The sequence below is a fragment of the Mustela erminea genome, chromosome 14 (assembly GCF_009829155.1).
Source record: "Mustela erminea isolate mMusErm1 chromosome 14, mMusErm1.Pri, whole genome shotgun sequence".
Taxonomy (NCBI): domain Eukaryota; kingdom Metazoa; phylum Chordata; class Mammalia; order Carnivora; family Mustelidae; genus Mustela; species Mustela erminea.
Window position 1 is genome coordinate 51,542,113 of NC_045627.1, and position 20,407 is coordinate 51,562,519.

The 20,407-nt window shown below is 51.1% G+C and overlaps 1 protein-coding gene across 5 annotated transcripts in view; it reads right to left on the minus strand.

The window, feature by feature from the left end:
- Window positions 1–20,407, minus strand: part of ARHGAP22 (Rho GTPase activating protein 22) — a 166,074-nt gene that overhangs the window by 68,588 nt on the left and 77,079 nt on the right. For all 5 annotated transcript variants that reach the window (XM_032311999.1, XM_032312003.1, XM_032312002.1 and 2 more), the window contains one exon: window positions 17,095–17,182. In XM_032311999.1, coding sequence (XP_032167890.1) covers window positions 17,095–17,182 — 88 coding nt within the window. The remainder of the gene's footprint in view (window positions 1–17,094; window positions 17,183–20,407) is intronic.

A 20,407-nucleotide genomic window follows, 5' to 3' on the forward strand; every position in this document is an offset into this window, starting at 1 on the left:
CTGGCCAGCGGGGCTCCCCAGCTCTGGCCAATGGGTCTTCAGCTGCTGTGGACGTTGTTCATGGAAGGAATGTGTCTGCAGCTCCAAATTCCCACAGAGAAAGACAAGGGGAATCGTTGGGGAGAAATTCCTGGGCCACATTTTTCTTGCTGTTCATGTGGCCTGCAGCCATTGAACTTGGCCAGACTGCCCAGAGAGGGATTTTACAAAGCCCATTGTCTTTTCCTGGAGTCTCACCCCCATCCCTGCCCCCACCTGCTGTTTCTGCCTTTCTTTCTTTCCTCTCCCGCCCCCAGGAGAAATGCAGCATGGGAAAGAGCGGGAGGCTGGCCAGCTGGCCGTGAGGGCTTTTGCCCCCAGCCTGGGGCCAGGACAGCTGCAGCTGTACCTCCTGCAGGGAGACTGTCGCCTCAGGCTTTTCCACACATTCGGTGATGAAGATGGTCTCAGCTGCCTGACCAGGAGTTATCAAATGGGATACCTGCTTCGGTAGGAAGAGCAACAGGTATTGGCCACCTGCTGAATGCCAAGCACTGCTCTGAGCATCTTACATATATATTAACTCAGTCTCCAAAAGAATCCTATTACCTCCGCATTTTACTGATGGGGAAACTGAGGCACTGAGAGGCTAAGTGACTTACCTGGGGTCCCACAGCTAGTAAGGGGAAGAGACAGGCAGCATGGCTCTCACCTGTCACTTTAGGTGCGTATGATCCCCATAGCTCAGCATCCCTTCTACAGGTCCTCCCTGATGGTGAGTCTCTGCAGTTAGAGGAAACTTCCAGGAGATGATGTCTTTGCATAGAGAGGACCTGTGTACCCTTGAGAGGATTGTAGCATCCACATGTGCCACGGGAGAAGAGACCCTCTACCGTGAGCTGGCCCACCAGCTATCTGGTCCAGCCAGCTAGAGGCATGGCACTGTCAGCTGGGGGTTAATGAGCCCTTGTTGCTGCTGTCATCATTATCGCTGTACTGCTGACAGTGCGGGGGAGGGACCTCGGGGCGGGTGGGGGGGGTGGGGGGGGTGGGGGGCTTTGAGGGTTTGCTCTGTGCCAGCCCCTAGGTTTGGCGATTTACATACAATGTACATCATTGACACAGCGACTCTGACCCATAACCCCAAGTTGCAGATAAGAAAGCGAGCTCATTAATCAGGTAATTAATGCTTGCCATGGTAACAAACAACAGCAAAACGTCAGTGACTTAACCCTATAAACACTCTCCCTTGCTCCAGTCACCATCTTGTGTAGAGCAGCATGACAGGAAGAGTGGGGAGGGGTCTCTGCTCCATGTGGTCACTTGGGGACCCAGGCTCCTCCTAGGACTTTGGTCTCATCCTCTGGATCCTCTCCATCTGTTCGTCAGAGGACAGAACGGGGGCAGGGAGACCCCAGGATTTTAGGGGCTGAGAGCAGCCTATATCAGCACTCCTGCCCACATTCTATTGTCCAGAGCTCAGTCATGTGACCTGTCTTACTGGATGGGGAGGCTGGGGAAGTCTGTGTCCATGGCCCTAGGAAAAGGAAACAGGTTTGGCCGAAACAGGGAGCTGAGGTGCTATGAGAGGCTGTCAGGCGATTTGATGCCCAGGTTGCATTTTTTAAAAAAAGATTTATTTATTTATTTGACAGAGAGAGAGATCCCAAGTAGGCAGAGAGGCAGGCAAAGAGGGGGAGGGGGAAGCAGAGAGCCTGATGTGGGGCTCTATCCCAGGACCCTGAGATCATGACCTGAGCTGAAGGCAGAGGCTTAACCCACTGAGCCACCCAAGCACCCCTCAGGTTTGCATTTTGCCACCATACTGAAACAGAGGCCAAAGCTGTCTGAATTGAATTCCAACTTGCAACATCTTGGAAGACCCTCGGTCCTTCAGTGGGGGCAATGAGGGGGGCTGCAGGTCCTGAAGGGCCGTGAGGATTAATTGGGACGCTAAGAAAAGAGCTGGACACATATTCAATGCCCAAGGGCCTTCCCTTTCTTGGCGGATGGGGTGCTGGGCACGTGGAGGGGCTGAACTAGGAGAATTCTACCCCTGAGGAGGGAGATGGGGATGCGGAGTCCTTAGGAAGGGGATAGAGTACTTGTGTTTGCTGCCGCCACCTAGTTGTGGAAGAAGAAAATGCAGGACAGCTTGGCTTCCCATTTCTCCGTTCTGGTGGACCAATGCCCAGGCCACTTCTGTCCAATCCCGGTGGCCATCGGGCTGCTGAACAGAAACTGGCATGGGCCATGCGTCCAAAGCATAGATGCTGGGGTGGATAGAGTGCCTATCCGCCCGGGTTTTGCATATCTGGGGGGCCACTGATGGGTCACTTTCAGCAACTCCTCCAGGCTGTTCCATACAGGCCTGGGCATCCTGCTCAGTCGGGAGGACTCCCTGACAGGTAATGCAGAGCCTCTGGGTATGACTGTGGATTCCCTCACCTAGTAACTCCCACAGGATGCTGGGCGGGCCCGGGATGAGGGGCGCGGGTTGGTCCCCTCCCAAACTGGCTGTGGTGGGGGCCACAAGATTATAGCTGTGTGGGGCTGGGCTGCTGGACATCACAGAAATGCCCCCACGGGGGAGGGAGAGGGCTGCCGAGTCTCTCCAGAGACACACAGGACCTGTGGCACATGCCTTCCTGCTTAGGAAGACATCCACCAGCTTCTACAGACCTCCTCTGTGGGATCTCTCTCTCTCTCTCTCTCACACACACACACACACACACAACACAATTTCCAGGGGACGCGTAGGTCTCAGATAGCTGGGTCAGAGGGGTTCTAGTATCTGCTAAGCCCCCAGGACCACTGTTCCTCACCACCCTAGTTCCTCAGTCCTAGTTCCTCAGCTCACTACCCTCAAGGCTTCTCCTTCCCCTGCCTCAGAGCCCTTCCTGCACGCAGGAAGGTCCACCCAACTCCTCTCCTGAACTCCAAAACCAATAAGCATTTTTCAGAGTATGGCTCAACCTATTAGGGGATCATGAAATCAACTCAGCGGGTCCTGACCAGTAATTTAAAAAAACGAGATAGCATCACATAAAACTAAAAATGTCGCTGGACACTGCAGATGGGAATAAAACTCTTGTGAAACCTTTGCTTCCGTGTGTGCCGGGCCTGCAATGTTCATTTCCTGTTGTCAAAAGAGTGTGAAAACTCTTTCTGGGTGTAGCCATCCCATTCCTTCCAGAACACCTGGGCTCTTGGTGCAGACCAGTCCACAGAGTCCTCCTCCCCCAACTGTCAGGGGCAAACAACGCCCCCCCACCCCACCACCCCCAGTCTGAGGCAGGCCAGAGAAAAGCACGATCTTTGCCAAGCCTCTCAAAAAATAAAAAAAATAAAACCCACAGCCACAAAAGGTCCAGTGACAAACTGATCCCAGGACACTTGTCATGCATTTGCATATCTAAGAGGGCCACTTAAGGGACCCTTCACAGAACAAAGAAGATCAGCTTCTCTCAACTTAAAGAAAAGAAATCTCTGCGCTGCACATTCCTCGGAGCAGGCCCTTGCCGGGTGGGCTGGCCTGCCGGCCCTCTGGCCCATCTGCTGGGCTGTTCTTTCCTGCAGCAGCCTTCGTCCTTCTACACGAATCTATGGGATACCACTCTGTGCCAGACACAGGCAACCAGACGGGAGACTCCCGCGCCGCACACCCCTTCTCAGCCCGGGGCCTGTGTATCTGTGATGAGGACCGGTGTCTCCCACCTCCCTCGCCAGGCCTCTTGCTCCCAGAGGCAGGAGCTGCCCCTGAGGGTGTGTTCTGGCCCGTGTCCACCTGATCCAGTCCTGCTCCAAGCCCGCCAGGAGAACCCTGGCTCTCCAGAATGCTGGGATTCCCAACTCGTCTGACCCTGGGAGGGAGGGAGGTTCTCACATGTAGAGAGCACCTGCTCTGTGCCACAGCCAGCTGTATCCCACGGGCGTTATTGTCACCATCCAAGGATGCTCCGGGAGACAAGGTGACTTTCCAAGACAGGGCTCACAGCTAGGAAATGCTGGTTCTTTCCTGGGTCTCTTGGATGCCTGCAGTTCTCTGTTCTTTCCATGGGATCGTAGACAGCACGTGGAAGTCACGGGCTGTGGGCCCGGGGACGGAGACACAGTGGTTGGGAGTAGCTTGCGGCCTGCATGCAAGAGCTGGGCAGAGAAGGGGCGCGGGGAGATGAGCCACCCACTGCGGCAGGAAGGGAGAAGAGGAGCCAAGTCTTCCTGGTTTCGGATCCTAAGAGTGTGGCTTGGATGGCCAAGGTCCGCGAAAGCAGGTCCTGCTGAGAAGGGCCAGATGCTCTGGCAGCTTCCCTTCTGACTCCACGACTGTATTGGCCCTAGGGCTGCCGTGATGAACGGCCACCGACTGGGTGGCCTAACACTACAGAAACGTGTTCTCTCTGAGCTCTGAGGGCAAGAAGCTGAAATCAGGGTGAGGCAGGTCTCGGCTCCCTCTGAAGGCTCTAGAAGTGCCTCCGTTCCAGGGCTCTGGACTAACTGCTGGGGTCACTCGGAAATCCATGGCGCTCCTTGGTCTGTGGCTGCATCAATTCAGCCTCTGCCTCCATCCTCCAGGACCTTTTGCCTCATGTGTCTGAGGGGTCCGATCGCCCTCTCTGTGTAAGGGTACTGGTCACTGGACTTAGCACCTCTACTACTCAGGACCTCATCTTAACTGACTGCACAGGCAAAAACCCAATTTCCAAGTAAAGTCACATTCTGAGGTTTTGGACAGACATGGGTGAGGGGGAGACAGAAATGATTTCCCTCCTTTCTGAACCTTGGTCTCCCCTGCTCTGTTTCCTTGCGCTCAGTAAAGCATCAAGGCGAGCTATGCCCTGGCAACCCAGAGAAGTGTTACTGACCTTCAGAAGAACTTCCAAATCTAGAGTCTTTTAACTGATTGTAACCCTAGTATTTAACATTCTGGTATTCTATAATAATGTGCTTTTATTTATTACTTTTCCTTTCCTTTTCTTTTCTTTCTTTCTTTCTCTCAAGAGATAGTGCATGTGCTCACGTGAGCATGGCGGGGGAAGGGCAGAGGGAGAGAGAGAATCCCAAGCAGGCTCTTCGCTGAGCACAGAGCTCCATGTGGGGCTCTGTCTCTCAACCCTGATATCATGACCTGAGCTGAAATCAAGAGTCAGATGCTTAACTAACTGGGCCACCCAGGAGCCCCCAGAATAATGTGCTTTTAAAAAGTGCTGAACCAGGCACCCAGGTGGCTCAGTTGGTTAAGTGTCTGCCTTTGGCTCCGGTTATGATCCCAGGCTCATGGGATCGAGTCCCACAGCGCTCCACAGGGAGCTGCTCCACAGGGAGTCTGCTTCTTTCTCTGTCCTGCCCCCACTCATTCTCTCTCTCTCTCTCTCAAATAACAAATAAATAAAAGCTTTAAAAAAATAAAATAAGAAGTGCTAAACTATGGGCATTTTGTGATATATTTTTTTAAAAATTGCAATCATTTACCCACGGGGATATGCTGCAGTAGAAGTTTGGATCCAGGAAAAGCAAATTTGTTTAGAAAGTGGGTTTCTATTTCTCCATCACCCAGAGGGGAGGAAGAAACCATAAATCCTTGTTCTGGGTTGAAGACCTCCCAACCCGTGGCAGTCAAACACAACAGCCTGGAGACGGCTCCGCCCGACCCACTGGGATCTTCACCAACTCAGGAGAACACTGGAGTTCCAGAAACTTTCTTTGAAATAAAACCAGAGCTACTAATCAATTAAAACGTGTAGTCGCTGCTAGGAACAACAAAAAACAGGGACAAAAATAAAATCTCTAAAGTATCAAGTGAGAAATGGATTATTTGAAGAGGAAGAATTCAAAGGATAATATTTGGAGTTAGCCTCAAATTTAGCTTGGACCATTCTCCTCACTAGCACTGAGTGAAAAACTTTGTGACAGCAGGGGGAAAAAAGGCGCACAAAATAGGCTCACAATTCAAGAGTAACATCGAATAGATTTCATTTCAGGTGTTCATGATTATTATAATTTTGTTGATTTTATGGGGTTTGGTCTGCTATGTTAGGCTATTTTATTAATTTAATCTGCTAAGAATTTTTGTGAGAAGGGTAATATCTTTAATGCTTCTATTTTGTAGGCTCGTGTTTTTATTTCGTGCTTTTTTAAAATTTATTTTTATTTTTATTTATTTTTAAAAATATTTTATTTATTTATTTGACAGAGAGAGAGATCACAAGTAGACAGAGCAGCAGGCAGAGAGAGGGGGGAAGCAGGCTCCCTGCTGAGCAGAGAGCCCGATGCAGGACTCGATCCCAGGACCCTGGAATCATGACCTGAGCTGAAGGCAGAGGCTTTAACCCACTGAGCCACTCAGGTGCCCCTATTTCATGCTTTTGATATGTATACATGTTCAAGTGTCTAAAATAGTTAGCCACACTGAATTTTAAACATTTACGGAAGAGGTCCACCTTTAAATGGAAACTATCGATAATTAACATAATCACTAATGAGTAATAATTGACATCACTCGTGCAGAAATGTTAGCAATGCAAGGAATAGATGCTTGTCTGTATTCCTGTGTGTCACGTTGCTCTGGCAGCTGCAGGGACTAATGTCTTAGGAATTAGTTCTGGCTAACCACGTGCCAGGCTGGGGGCATCACCTCTGCTTCTAGGGGGGACATCATACAAATGGAGAGCTCGAAGCATGAGGGCTTAGGTGACTGCCTCAGGACCTCAGTCCTGGGAAGAGTCCGAAACAGCCCTGAATCTCAGACAGCGTGAGTGAACACCTCGCCCTTACCCACAACCCCACATGAGGAGTACCTGGAAATGCCAATGTGTGACTGTCATTTTCTAGCCGTCTCAGATTTGAGCATATGATCAGCAGCACTAGGGTTCTCGGACTCGAACCTTTATATAGAGATCAGGCACAGACGATGAACGGAGGAAGAAGGTGGGTTACATTAGGGAGTGGTGGGGATTCTAGCCAAATGGAGAGCCATCAAGCCCTGTCTCAGAGGGACCCGTCCTTGAGCTGCTGCACACTGTTCATACGGAGAAAAAAAACCCCACATTTACTTTAGAGAAATCAATATTTCCCATAAGTAAAACTTTGTGCTTTGAAAAATAGTTCATAAGCCAAACAAAATACTTCCTGCCAGAGTCAGCTCCTGGGTCATTGGCCCTGGTTCACCCCTCCCTTTGTGGCTGTCGCTCCCAGGTGATGGTGAGGCAGCAGGCCCGTGGACCACACCTGGTGTAGGAGTGACCTACACTGAAGATCAGCCTTTGGTGTAAGAAAGTTCCTAAGCCGAAGGCTCCCCACTGGAGAAGCTTCTGCACCTGGGCTTGGCTTTTCGGAGGTGACCTGGGCCCTCTAACCACACCCCCACCCCCACCCCAACTAATCCCCGCCACATTCCTCCCCTCATCTTAATTTATCTGGAGATTTAGTCCGGCTGAGATCACTTGCAAAGAATTTTATCTACATCTTTTTTCCGAGCTGGCACTGAGAGTGCCTCCCCCCTGCATGTTGCCCCTTCACTATCAGATGCGGTATCTCCGGCTGAGGAATTTCTGTCTGTGCCCCTCCGCGTCTCAGAGCCTTGGTACCCAGCACCTGCCTGCGCAAGGGTGAGACCCTGCAGCAGCGTAGAGCCTGGACTCCACTTTGTACTAGTTGGGTGACCTTGGACAAGTTGCCCCTCTGGGCCAGGTTCCACATCTGTAAGATGGGCATAATGTCACTCGCCAGGGTGTTAGGAATATTAGGTCAATACATGCTAGGGTAACCTTCTCACTTCCCTGTCTAAAAAAAACCTCAACAAATCACCTTAAGAATCTCATGTTGTGGGTTCCTGGGAGCTTCAGCTGGTTGAGCATCTGACTCTTAGTTTCAACTCAGATCATGATCTCAGAGTCGTGAGACTGAGCCCTGTGCTGGGCTCTGTTCTCAGCACAGAGTCTGCTTGTCCCTCTCCCTCTGCTCATCCCCTCCCCAACCCAACTCTCTCTCTCTCTCTCTCAAATAAATAAAATCTTACAAAAAAAAAAAAAATAAAGAATCTCTCTGTTTGTGTCCTGCAGAAGAATATTAACATAAAGACCTAACTGCTGCCCCAGGAACAGGATCAGTTACATTTGGAGGAATGAGCAGGTTTTCCTTGATGAGTGGCCTTTCACTCAGTCATCAGCAAAACATGTCTGGGACCAGACGTGCAAGGGGCGAACCACACAGAAGGGGGGCAGACTGGTGAGGTGAGGGAGAGTCACACGCAGGTATCTACAAAGTCAGGAAATGTGAACTGCTTAATAGCATGAGGGGCAGAGTTTCAAATAATAATTGAGCGCCTTGTCAGGTGAAACACTTCTAAGGAACACTGTCCATTGACAAACACCACTGAGTGTCTAAAAAGTTATAAAATCCAAAGAAAGTACTGTATTGTCATACGTTTTAAGAGATGAACAAGCAGACTCACTGCTTTAAATTCAGAGGCATTTTATCTGGAATGGTGTCTGGTGGTTGAAGAAAAGCACCCTGAATCGACTCTTTGGAAAGGTCACCCACATCCGTCTTAAAAATAAATTTATCATCTGTGTCTCGATTTTGTGGACACCCTGTTATATTACTTGCCGAACTTCATGGAACACTCAACACAGGTATTACCGGAAGCTGTAGGTGCACAATGTTACCGCAGCACTGTGGAGCAGGTAGGCATTTTTAAAATGCTTTTTATTTAGAAATAATTCTAGATTCACAAGAAGCTGCAAAGAAATGTAAGTGTGCCCCTAGGTGCTGAGGACCCTCCCCCAGCCTCCCCAGGGAAACAACCCACGTACCTATGCACCTATGTATCTACGTAACTACAGCACAATATCCAAACCAGACAGCAGACTGGTTTTGGTATGATTTGGTATGATTTGGTATGATTTGGTATGATTCACACAGCCCGTTCAGATTCCATCAGTTACACCTGGACACGTGTGTGTGTGTGTGTGTGTGTGTGTGTGTGTTTATCCTCAGTCTCCATCTGATTCTTAACTCAAGCTTTTTAATTATCCACATTTTGTGCATAAGAAAACTGAGCCACGGAGAAGTCAGCAACTTGCCAAAGGTCACATAGCCAGTAAGTGCTGGGTCTGGCTTTTGAACTCTATCATTAAAAAAGGTTATTGTGAAAAGGGGATTTGGGGGTGGGGAACCTCAGAGCTGCAGGTAAGCTCCAGACCCCACCCGTGTTGGAGATAGCCTGTTTGCGTCAGTCGGTCAGTCCTAGCTCAATGCCGAATTGGCCCCAGGCCCAGATAGCACCCTCTTGATTCCAGACTCATCTCTGTAATCATAGCCTCTGGGCTACCTTACCCCTGCTCTTGCTCTGCCACTGTCCTCCAGACTGGCTGCAGAATCAGTGGGGCCCAGTGCAAAATACAGATGCAGGGCTCGGTCTTCAACAATTGGAATACGGCACCATTGGAAAGGGTATTCAACAGAAAGTGTATTCCTTTCTTTTGTGAGCTCTGTTTTGACCTGTCCGGGGTTGGTTCCTGGACCAGCATCATCTGGGGGAGATGGATGTAAATGCAAATTCTCAGTCCCCACCCCAGAATTCTGGAAGCAGTAAGTCTGGGGATGAGCTCAGCAGTCTGGTTTTAACAAGCCCTCCAGGGGATCTGGCACGCAGGGACGTCTGAGAAGAACTGCTGGAGAGCTAAGATTCCTGTTTTTTAAACAATAGATGAAAGAAATTTGAAATCTTATTTGACGCTTGCTTATATGTTGCAGATAAAAGAGGAGGTGAAAAAGAAAGGAAGGAAGGAAGGAAGGAGAAAGAAAGAAAAAGAAAGAAGGGGAGGAAGGAAGGGAGGGGGAGAGAACAGGCAGCGGACCGGACAGTGGGAGGAGTGTCCTCTGCTGCTCCATACATCTTAGTTCACTCGATGGTCCTAGCTATCCTGCCAAGTTTATTTCTATTATCTGATAATGAAAAGAAGACTCGAGAATTTAAATGATTAGTCCAAGTCCTCCAAATTCGTGAGCGGCAGAGCTGACATGTGGATCTGGGTCTGTCTAACTCCAAAGCCCAGGCTTTTCCCCCAGTTACTCTTCCTCCCTCCCCACTTCGCTTTCATTGTAAGGGCGCTCGTTGAGCACCTGTTCTACTAGCATTGCATGGAGTCACCTCTTCTTTGCAGCTCCCCAGGCACCTCGGTTCACCAGACACAGGTGGAATGTGGCTGGTGTCACTGAGCAACGCGCTGGTTCATCTCACGACAAATGTGGCTTGCATCAGGTTTCTATAGAACAGAGCTGTTCTGGAGCCTGATTCTGGCCAAAAGAATGAACTGCACATTCCTCTTCAAGGGCATCTATTTCCAGGGACCCCGAGGGGAGCTTCTCACACCTGTTTCTGGAGGGCCAGACCACAAAGCCGGGAAGTCCAAGCTACCACTCTGGGACTAGCTGATTCTCTCCTCCCGGGGGGTGAGGAGCGGGTGGACTTCGAGTCTGATTCCTAGTCATTACCCATCGTCTGGCGCTCGGCAGGCAGACTCAGCGGGGCCGCGCGAGGTCAGGCCGATACGCAGGCTGGCTGGTACCAGGTGCCGAGATAGGCCGAGCTCGGCACCCGCTCGGGAGGCCGCTAATGAGATGAGCCATGCTCTGTGGAGGTCAGGAGCGCGGTATCAGTCTACTTCTCTGGGGTAATCTGTGTGCGCTGGCTTTGTTTCAAGGTCAGGCCTCAGAGATAGCGGGTGGCAGTGCTCCTGACTGCTCCAAGCTGCCGCTGCCGGCTGGATAAGGACAGGCAGCTGCAGGATCAGGGCCCGGAGTGGCTTCAAAGACCCCGTGCAGCCGATAGAAACTGCTAGAACCCATTGTTTCTGGGCGGCACCTGGGAGGTCATCTGGAAGAGCAAAGCCTTCCCTAACGACCCAGGCAAGTCACCCTCCCTCCTAGCTTTGGGCTCTCAGCCCTGGGGATGCCTCTGTCCGAGCACTAGTCTGTACTGGGATGTTTATTTGCAGGTATTAGCTAAGCAATAACTGTGCTGTTATGATTAATAATAATGGTAAACGAGGCACCTGGGTGGCTCCGTGGGTTAAAGCCTCTGCCTTTGGCTCAGATCATGATCCCAGGGTTTTGGGATGAGTCCTGCATCAGGCTCTCTGCTCAACAGGGAGCCTGTTTCCTTCTCTCTCTCTCTGCCTGCCTCTCTGCCTACTTGTGATCTCTCTCTCTCTCTCTCTGTCATATAAATAAATAAAATCTTTAAAAAGAATAATAATGGTAAATGGAGAGACAGCAGGGGGGAGGGAAGGATGTAAAACTAGCAGGTACCTCCTAGGAGCTGGGCTCAGGGATCTCACTGTATCTTCCCCAAACCCGAGGCCTTAAGTTCTGTTCCTACCCCCCGTACACAAGTGATGAAACACAGGCACAGGGATATTCAGTGACTTGTCCGGACCCCTGGCGAGATGGGCAGCCTGGAACACAGGTTAGAGCCAGATGCTATGGGGACACCAGGCCCCTCTGGGAGAGTGCAGCAAGCAGGCGTGCAGGGAGCTGGTGCCTGGGCTCGGCCTCCTGACTCTCTCCCTGGGACTCTCTTTTCCTCACGCAGATACCAGCCTGCCTCTGGGGACTGCACCCTTGCCATGTCAGGACCCAATGGATGTCTCACTGGATTTCCACATGGGGCCAGTGCTCGCTTTGCCTATAACTTCAACCCCGCAACCCTGGTTAGAGCTGAACACCCAGGATGTCAGAGGCACCCGCACCCAGGGCTGACGGCCCACAGGGTGTTTGGGGGATAGGGGGAGGCAGTCTGGGAGCTCTGTGGGAGAGTAAGGGGCCTGCCAGAGCTCTGAGCTGGGCGGGCTCCATCAGAGTCTCCAGCACTTTATCTTGAGAAAGATAGTCTGTGGGCCCAAAGCAGACAGGCGTTCAGGCATGGGAACAGGGCCCAGACTTCAGAGTAGCCATTATTACATCCTCCGTGCCTTCCTGCTCAAGAAGACCGCACCTTCTTCTGCCCCCTCAGATTCAGGGCAGCAGCCCTTCATGTCCCACAAAGGCTTATCCTCAGCCCCCTTGCTGAGGTCCTTGCACCCCGGGGGAGGAAATGCACCTGGAAAGGCATCCCGTCATGGCGCCTGGTGCGGTTGTACAGAGAGGCCAAGGCCAATGATGCGACCCCTGGCCCTTGAGAAAACAGAACCATGGACTGTGTCTGGTGCAATAATGTTTGCTGGAGACAGTCTCCTCCCCTCCCTTCCTGAAGGGACCGGGGTCCCTTTAGGGGCTTCTTGCTGTCTCTGTGTGAAGTCTTGGTGGGCGGGTCTATCCAGACGCTGGAGTAGACAGACCTTTCCTTACTACCCCAAGGTCACCAGGTGCAGGCCTATGGCCAAAACACAAACACAAGAGTCCGGGCTTGAACAAGTGACACCAGGACTGAGGAGTCTGCTGGGATTCAACCTTTCTAGCACACAGCACCGATCTACTCTCCACTCCTGCCTCCGGGACCACTGAGTAGCCCTGCTGCCTGTCCCTTCCACAGTCAGCGATCCAGCTTCCCGATGATTCTGTGTGGACCCATGACCTCTGGCCAATTCTCCCTTTGCCTGAGTTAGCCTGAGCGGGTTTTTCCTGCAATCAGGGCTCTTGCAAGTCATACCAGTGAGGAAGGAGACGTGGCAGTCATGCAGTACTCACCAGAATGACTTGGGGCTCCCATCTAAATCCCTGTAGGCAGCTGCCCTGCCTCCTTTTGGTAGCACTGTGTTAATACTGGAAGAAGAAAATTTGAGACAAGTTGCCCTTGCTTTATCAATTGCCTAATTTGCTCCATTAGACACAAGCGTCTTGTGGATTTAGCAACTCTTTCTGTCCACTGTGCCAAAGCAGGCATCTCCACTCCTCACTCCGTTCCCGTGTATATAGAGAGAGGCCTAAACCTGGCCTGGGGTGGATGCCTATTTGCCAGGATAGGGAACCCAGCAAGATCACGTCTGCAAGGGGCAGACAGCTTTCAAAGGGCTGGGAGGCAGTGGGGCTTGCCAGGTAAAATTCTGGCCACTAATTATAGTGTGTGTGGGTTTCTCCCCACATTATCAAGCCATCCCCCGACACCAGCTGGGCATCCTACAACTTACTCTATTTTCACACTAACCTGGAGAAAATGTCAGATCCCACAGGCCAAGGGTTCAGTCCTACAAGACGGCTCCCCTCCCTCTGCCTTCAGATGCCAATGGCAAGTTCACATTGTGCTTCCGATCAATGGGCCAGAGACCTGAGATTCCAACAATCCCTTCGTTGGGTTTGACTAATTTACTAGAGCGGCTTACAGAACTCAAGGAAACATTTTCATTTCTAGATCACTCGTTGATTATACAAGGATATAACTCAGGAACAGCCAGATGGAAAGAGCTGCATAAGGCAAGGTATGTGGGAAGGCACGCGGACCTTCCTTGCCCCTCTTGTGTGCTCCATCCTCCCCAGATCTCCATGTGCTCATCAGTCTGGAAGGTCTCCAAACCCTCTCTCTCTCTTTTTTTTTTTTTAATAGAAGCTTTATTACATAGGTATGACTGATTAAATCACTGGCCATTGGTGACTGAGCTCAATATTCAGCCTCTCTCCCTACCCGGAGGTCTACCTGGAAGCTCCTATCTTCTAAACACCTGCTTGGTTCCCCTGACAACCAGTGTCTATCCTTAGATGACCTGGGGGACTCGCCAAAAGTCTTCTCATTAACATAACACAAGGCTCCTTTCCCACTCTCTTTACTTAGGAAATTCTGAGGGTTTTAGGAGCTATGTGTCCAGAGCTAGGGTGAACACCAAACATCTATATCTATCTATATCTATATCTTTATCTGTCTTAATCCAAATCAAAAGATCTTACCAGGCAACTAACTGTCTGGGCAGAAGCGATCAGGTGAGAAGACCCAAGGTCCTTGAAGCCCAGCCCCTTTCTGGGGCCTGGTTCCTTCTGCCTGACTCAGGACTCTGGTTTAGACTCTGGTTTGGAGGTGGCTCAAGCTTCAGTCCCACCACTTAGTTTCTGTGGTAGCCCAGTCCCAATCATGGTGTGGCCTGGTTGAAATGGTGATGTGGGGGATGGGATGGCCAGGGTGGGGGTTCTGGGGGGGTGGGGTAGGTAGAAGGGCTTGTAATATCTGTTATGTAATTGGCAGGTATATCCACTAGAGGGCGCACACAGTATTTTTTTCTCTTCTATTTCCTCTTAATCCTATCCTGATGAAACTTGTGATTTTTTTAAAATACAGTTGAAGAACAAAAACAGAACTATAACTTAAAATTCATGTAGCTGATCTCATGCATTATCCTACTTGTGTTCTGCCACATTTCCTGGTTGTCGTTAAATGCTCCCCTCTGGGGAACTGGGTGTGGCAATACATGTGCCCCACCTGGCCTTTTGCAGTCACAGTGATGTGCCCAAGGAGATGCCTGAGACTTTCCTGCTCAGTGTTCCACAAAGGCTGACCAGACCCCTCTCTGCCCACCACTGACCTGCTTTTCCTGAGTGGCTTCACAGCTGCCTTCATTCCCAGCCCACCCCTACCTGGCCCCCAAGCCTTCGGGAGGGTTACATGTCCCAAGGCAGGAGGGTAGTGCTGGGTTCTCTTGGGGCTGGCATGAATGGGGTGCTTACAGCACTGCTGGGCTTGGGATAGAGGGCTGGGGGGGACTTTCCTTCCTATAACTACATTCTCAGACCTCCCTCGCCCTGCTGGGAAACCCACTAGGTCCCAAACCAGCGGTCTGGTCTGGTGAGTGGCTTTTTCCCTAGATACCACCCTGACCCTCTGCTACCATTTCGCTGTGCATCCTTGGGCAAGCTGCTTATCCTTTCTAACCCCCAGGATTTTAAAAAATATAATAGTCATAAAAGGACTCTCCCTTAGAAGGATGTTTCAAACATGGAGCTAGGCAGAATAATGGTCTCACAGAGGTGTCCACATCGTAATCCCCAGGACCTGTGAATGCCACCTTGTATGAACAAATGGGTCTTCTCCACACCCCCCTTGCCATTTGCAAAGAAAACCTTGCAAATAGTTCTGAACCAGATCAAAAGCCTGCACCCTGCTGGTTTCTCCTATCCGGTTCTTGGGGCACTAACTCAGGGCCTTGTTGAATTCATGGTGAGTGTATGCTGACCTCTACCTTTCAGTTCCAGCTTCCCTGCCCTCCTCCTCCTAGATTGCCAAGCCTAGGGCCCCCGGCCCATCCCCCCAGCCTCCCTTCCCTGGTCTGCTCTCCCTCCTGCAGATGGCCGGGCCCTGTCCACTTCACTGTCCTCTCCATTTCTTCCCTATCTTCTTTGCAAAAGCCTTTGCCCCTGTTCCACAGTCAACCAAGCTTCTCTAATCCACGCCACACTTGAGGCCTCTCTGTTGCCCCCTTCCAATATGCAGTATTAGTACCAAGGGTTTTGCAGTGGATTGAATACCCACGTAGGACAGCCCAAATGAAACCCTGGGACCTCATATTTTGCACAGAGGACATGAAATCAGGGAAGGGCTCCCTGCACATCACGTTCTGCCTGTGTCTTCTGTAATTCCCAGTGTGGACAGAACAGAGGTGAACAAGTCCCCGCCCCAGGATTGGCTGCACTCACTGCAGCACCCCAGGGGCTGTTGCTGGCTGGCCTGAGCCTGGCCCGATCCCTCCCTTGGTCAGGCTGCTGGTTGGGTCACCCCCTCAGACTGTCTGGAAACTGTAAACCAGTTGGCTCATAGAGCCCTGTGAGACTCTGGCACACTCGGCTCACAGCCACCACTTCCCAGAAGGAAGTCTACATGTGGACAGCACGCTGGTGGCATGGAATGACTAGTCGCCCATCACCCATGCCCTGGCCAGAGCCCCAGGGCTCGCTGTTCCCATCCTTGAGGGTGGCCTCCTCACTCCAGCCCTGCGATGGGCTCAAGCCTTCTCTGTCTGTAGAGAGCTCAGCTGTGCCTCAGGCAGGCCAGAGGTGCCAAGTTAGCTCCCAGGAAGCAGCTGGTGGAATTAACAGTGGGAAGGTGGAAGCAGGCGTGTGACCCCCAGCCTCCTGGCTCCATGGGCCAGACCCTCTGCAGCCTGCTCCCATAGTTTCCACCACCCCTGCTGGAATCGAACCCCCGTTCCCAGCAACAGTCGGCTCACTAGCACACCCCACATGGCTTTCCTCCCTCCCTGCTCCCTTCCCCCTACTTTTTTGGGAATCTCCTCTGAATAAGCGGCTCAGAGTCTTGTCTCAGACTCTGCGTCTGGGGGAAGCCTAGGTAGAGAAACAGCACCTGTGGAAGCAGCCCTTCTAGAAGAAGACTGACTCATCTTCAAGACACATCTATTTAGTTCCACAACAATCACATTTTTAAAAAGTGGGAATTTTTAAAAGATGGTTTTGTAGGGGCGCCTGGGTGGCTCAGTGGGTTAAGCTGCTGCCTTCGGCTCAGGTTATGATCTCAGGGTCCCGGGATCGAGTCCCGCATCGGGCTCTCTGCTCAGCAGGGAGCCTGCTTCCTCCTCTCTCTCTGCCTGCCTCTCTGCCTGCTTGTCATCTCTCTCTGTCAAATAAATAAATAAAATCTTTAAATAAATAAATAAATTAATTAATTAAAAAAAAAAAAGATGGTTTTGTAACTGCTAACACGACACAGTTCCTTGGGTTAAAATATTTCCCTTCCTCCCACCAGGTCACTGTTCTCTGTTTTGAGATGCACCAAAGAGCTCACTTGAACGCTCTGCCCCCGGACTGGAGGGTTTTCCCTGGACTTCTCCGCCTGTGATCCAGATGCTGTTTGGAACTTCGCCCTAAGAAGTCCCCATGGACTGGTTTCCCTCAAGTTTCTTGTGAACTTAAAAATCCGCATTTTCCTCTCACCCAAAAGCTAATTACTTAGTTGGCTGGATTTTCTAATACTCGCCCAAATTTGCAATAGTCCCTAGATTCGGCCCAAATTTCTGAGTCGTCCTTGGAGACAGTGCTGATGTTCCTACAGGGGAACATCCTGAAGGAGGTCTGCCCTTCTGGGCCAGGGGCACAGTGACGACCCCCACTGGGGTCACCACCACCAGCCCCCCCCCCCCCCCCCCCCCCCGCACAGAGCCGAAAGATACTGGCGCCTACCTGGGCTGATCTCAAAGAGGTGCTTCCCTGCATCCTCAGGGCCAGGAAGAAGTTCGGTCACCCGGGTCCCTTGTAGAGAAATAAATCCCTAAAATGAAGAGACAAACACAAACACAGGAGGCATGAGATGGCGGGGAAAGGGCTTCTGGAGAGAGAGGGCGGGGCCGCGGGGTTCGGGGCGTGGCCCTCCAGGCCCTGGCTAGGAATACTGGGTACCTCGAGGAGCCCGTCTGGGGCCTCTGTTGGAGTGGGGTGGCCGCTATGGTTTACACACCCGGTGGTAAGAGCTCTGCCCACAGGCAGGGCCGGGACTGCCTGGAAACGTGACTCCCTGGTTAAGGCACAGAAATGCAAATCTGGAGCAGGGAAGATGGCCCCCATCATCCACATCATTTTGCTGCCTGTTCCAGTGACCCATCTGTAGCCTTCCTGGAGCCTGAGTTTTAGGCTGTTGAGGGTCAGGGACAGGAAGGCGGGCTTCTTGTAGGGAACTGGCCCCCAGCTGGCACAGGAGGATCAACAGATCAACAGATCAGAGTCCAGCTCTGCCCCCTCCTGGTGGGTGGGATTTCATTTCTTGTCCTGTGGGAGTCAGCTACTACACAGGAGGTACCCCGCAATGATCATGCCCTGTGCCTGGGGTACCTGTGTATGTACGTGACACAGGGTGGGGGGCCCACCCCACTCTCTGATGCTGGAATCAGGCAGTCAGGCTAAGAGATGCAGGGAAAGAGCCTGGGCTGTAGGTTTGAGTCTCAGCTCTATATTTCCAGGCTGTGTGACCTCAGGCACACCACTTAACTTCTCTGAACCTCAGCTTCCACGTCGGGACAATGGCACAGTATAGTAACTGCCACTTCTCAGGGGCATCGAGACACCAGATTCCTGTTTAGGGGGTTCTGCTGTAGCTGGGGTGCTGTCACAACCATCTTTACATCAGCCTTTGGCCAACCCACAGGGCCAGGCAGGACTCCCCTTTCTCTCTGAAGGACTGATGGCTGCAGAGGCTTTTCTTTATTTTGTACATGTTCAAATTTGCTTATTTAAGACTGCAGATGGTTCCGACTTTACATTTTTGGCTCCCTCCATGAGAAGCCTGTTTTAAACTCCATTCTTATAGCCTAACTGTCCAGGTTCAAATCCTGGCTCAGAACTTAATCACTGTGTGAACTTAGACAAATTGCTTAAGCCCTCTATGCAACCTCACAATTCTGCAATTCTGTTATTCATGAAGTAGGAATAATCATAATACTTTGGGGGGCTGTTGTGGGCATTGAATGAATGAATACCTGGGAAAGTCCTTAGAGCAGAGCCTGGGACATAGCAAAACATGGTTGTCTCTACATTTGTCCAGGAAAGGGGCCCAATCATGTCACCACCCCCAGCTCCCAGCTCCTGCCTGTGCTCATAGAGCACTCATCTCCTCACGCCATCTTTTCCAGGCAGTTCCTGGGTTTAACCAGCCTCTCCATGGCCGCTGGGGTCTGTCACTGCAGGGACCAATGGACAGACCTTTTCTCACAGAAGCAACGTAAAGGCAGGACTGCATCTTCACTGCGTGGACAGACTTGCTTTAGAGAAATTACAGCAGTAAACCAGAGACGGAGCTGGTAATTGTTGTAACTGAATTATCCTTTCTTGCTAGGGAATCTGGAGCTACTGGGAATATATGAGGAGTGCCGCCCCAGGATGGGGAGCCGTGCTCTTGCAGGGTGTGGACAAGATCCATCGCTGGCTAAGGGGGAGGCCTCTGGTGTTTACTGTTTCTGTAAGTGTGTGATTTTGGGCCTTGTGCTTTCTTCCTCTGTGTCTAGAAATCTGACATTCATAAAACGGGAATAACGCTGTTGACATGGACATTACTTTCTACTCCAGCTACATAGAAAAGCAGATATAGCACTGTTTATGTAATTGTTCTAGAATCTTGGATCTTGGTTGAAATGCTTGGATTTCATCTTTCTGGAGGCCCCCTCGGGCAGGCACAACTATTGGCCTCTTCCTGGAGGAGCAGAGGGAGGTTGGCAAAGTGGAGCCAGCAGCTCCTGGTCCCATGGCTTGCAAGGGCAAGCCGGGGGTGCCCCAACCATGTCTGACACAGGAGAGCTTTGCCTCTCATCTGTGGTAGCAGCTGTGGGCTGACTACGTGCAAGAAGCTGTCGTGGGGAGCCAGGTGTCGTGACTTTGGGACCCGCCGTACTCCTCTCACCCAGAGAATCCCAGTGTGGCTCCCACCACAGCAAGGGGACTTCAGATCTGTCTTTGGGCTGCCCAGCTCCCTCCTGGTCGCACACATCCAGAGTATGGCTTTGATCCGGGCGCTATGCTCAGGCACTGGGTGGGAGTGGGAGCAGGGAGAGGGACAGGGGAGCCGGAGCAGAGTGCTTTCCCATTCCTCTTGTGACAGAAAGTAGTAGAACGTGGAAGGGGTCCATGGGATGCACCCGGTGGAGACATTCGGGGGCGGGCATCAGAATCACCTTAGAGCTTGTCAAAACACAGAGCACTGGGTCTGGGGGGCGGTCGGGGGGGACACTGCTGGCAAATGTTTAGCCACAGGCTCTCTGAGGAAAATAAGGCCACCAAATTTGTAGTGTTTGTCAACTTCTGTGATAGAAACCCCCACACCATGGCTGATTTTATACATTGATAGAACACAGAGGGGCGCCTGGGTGGCTCAGTGGGCTAAAGCCTCTGCCTTCAGCTCAGGTCCTGATCCCAGGGTCCTGGAATCGAGCCCCACATCGGGCTCTCTGTTCAGCAGGGAGTCTGCTTCCTACTTTCTCTCTCTCTGCCTGCCTCTCTGTCAACTTGTGATCTCTGTCTGTCAAATAAATAAATAAAATCTTAAAAAAAAGAACACAGAGACAAGATATCGGTAAGGATGTAGATCGTCTGAAAGAACACCATCAGCTCACTTGACCTAATGGCCGCCGCCTGCCAAAACAGAATGAACATTCTTTTCAAAGGCACAAGAAACTTTATTATGATGGCCATAAGCAGGTGTCCATAAAGAGAAAAGAATTAAATACAACCCATATCCTCTGATCACAGGGGAATGAAGTTAGAAATCAGACGAGATCGGGCGCGTTCAGGGTGGTATGGCCGTAGACTGAAGTTAGAAATCAATAACAGAAAGATTTCTGGAAAGTCCCCAGATATTTGGAAATCCCATTAACATAGTTCTAAATAATCCATAGGTCAAAAAAGAAATAAAAGAAGTAAACAGTACATTGTATGGATAAAAATGAAAACACAACATAGAAAAATTTGTAAAATACCTTTGAAGAAGTACTTGAAGGGGGAGCCTGGGTGA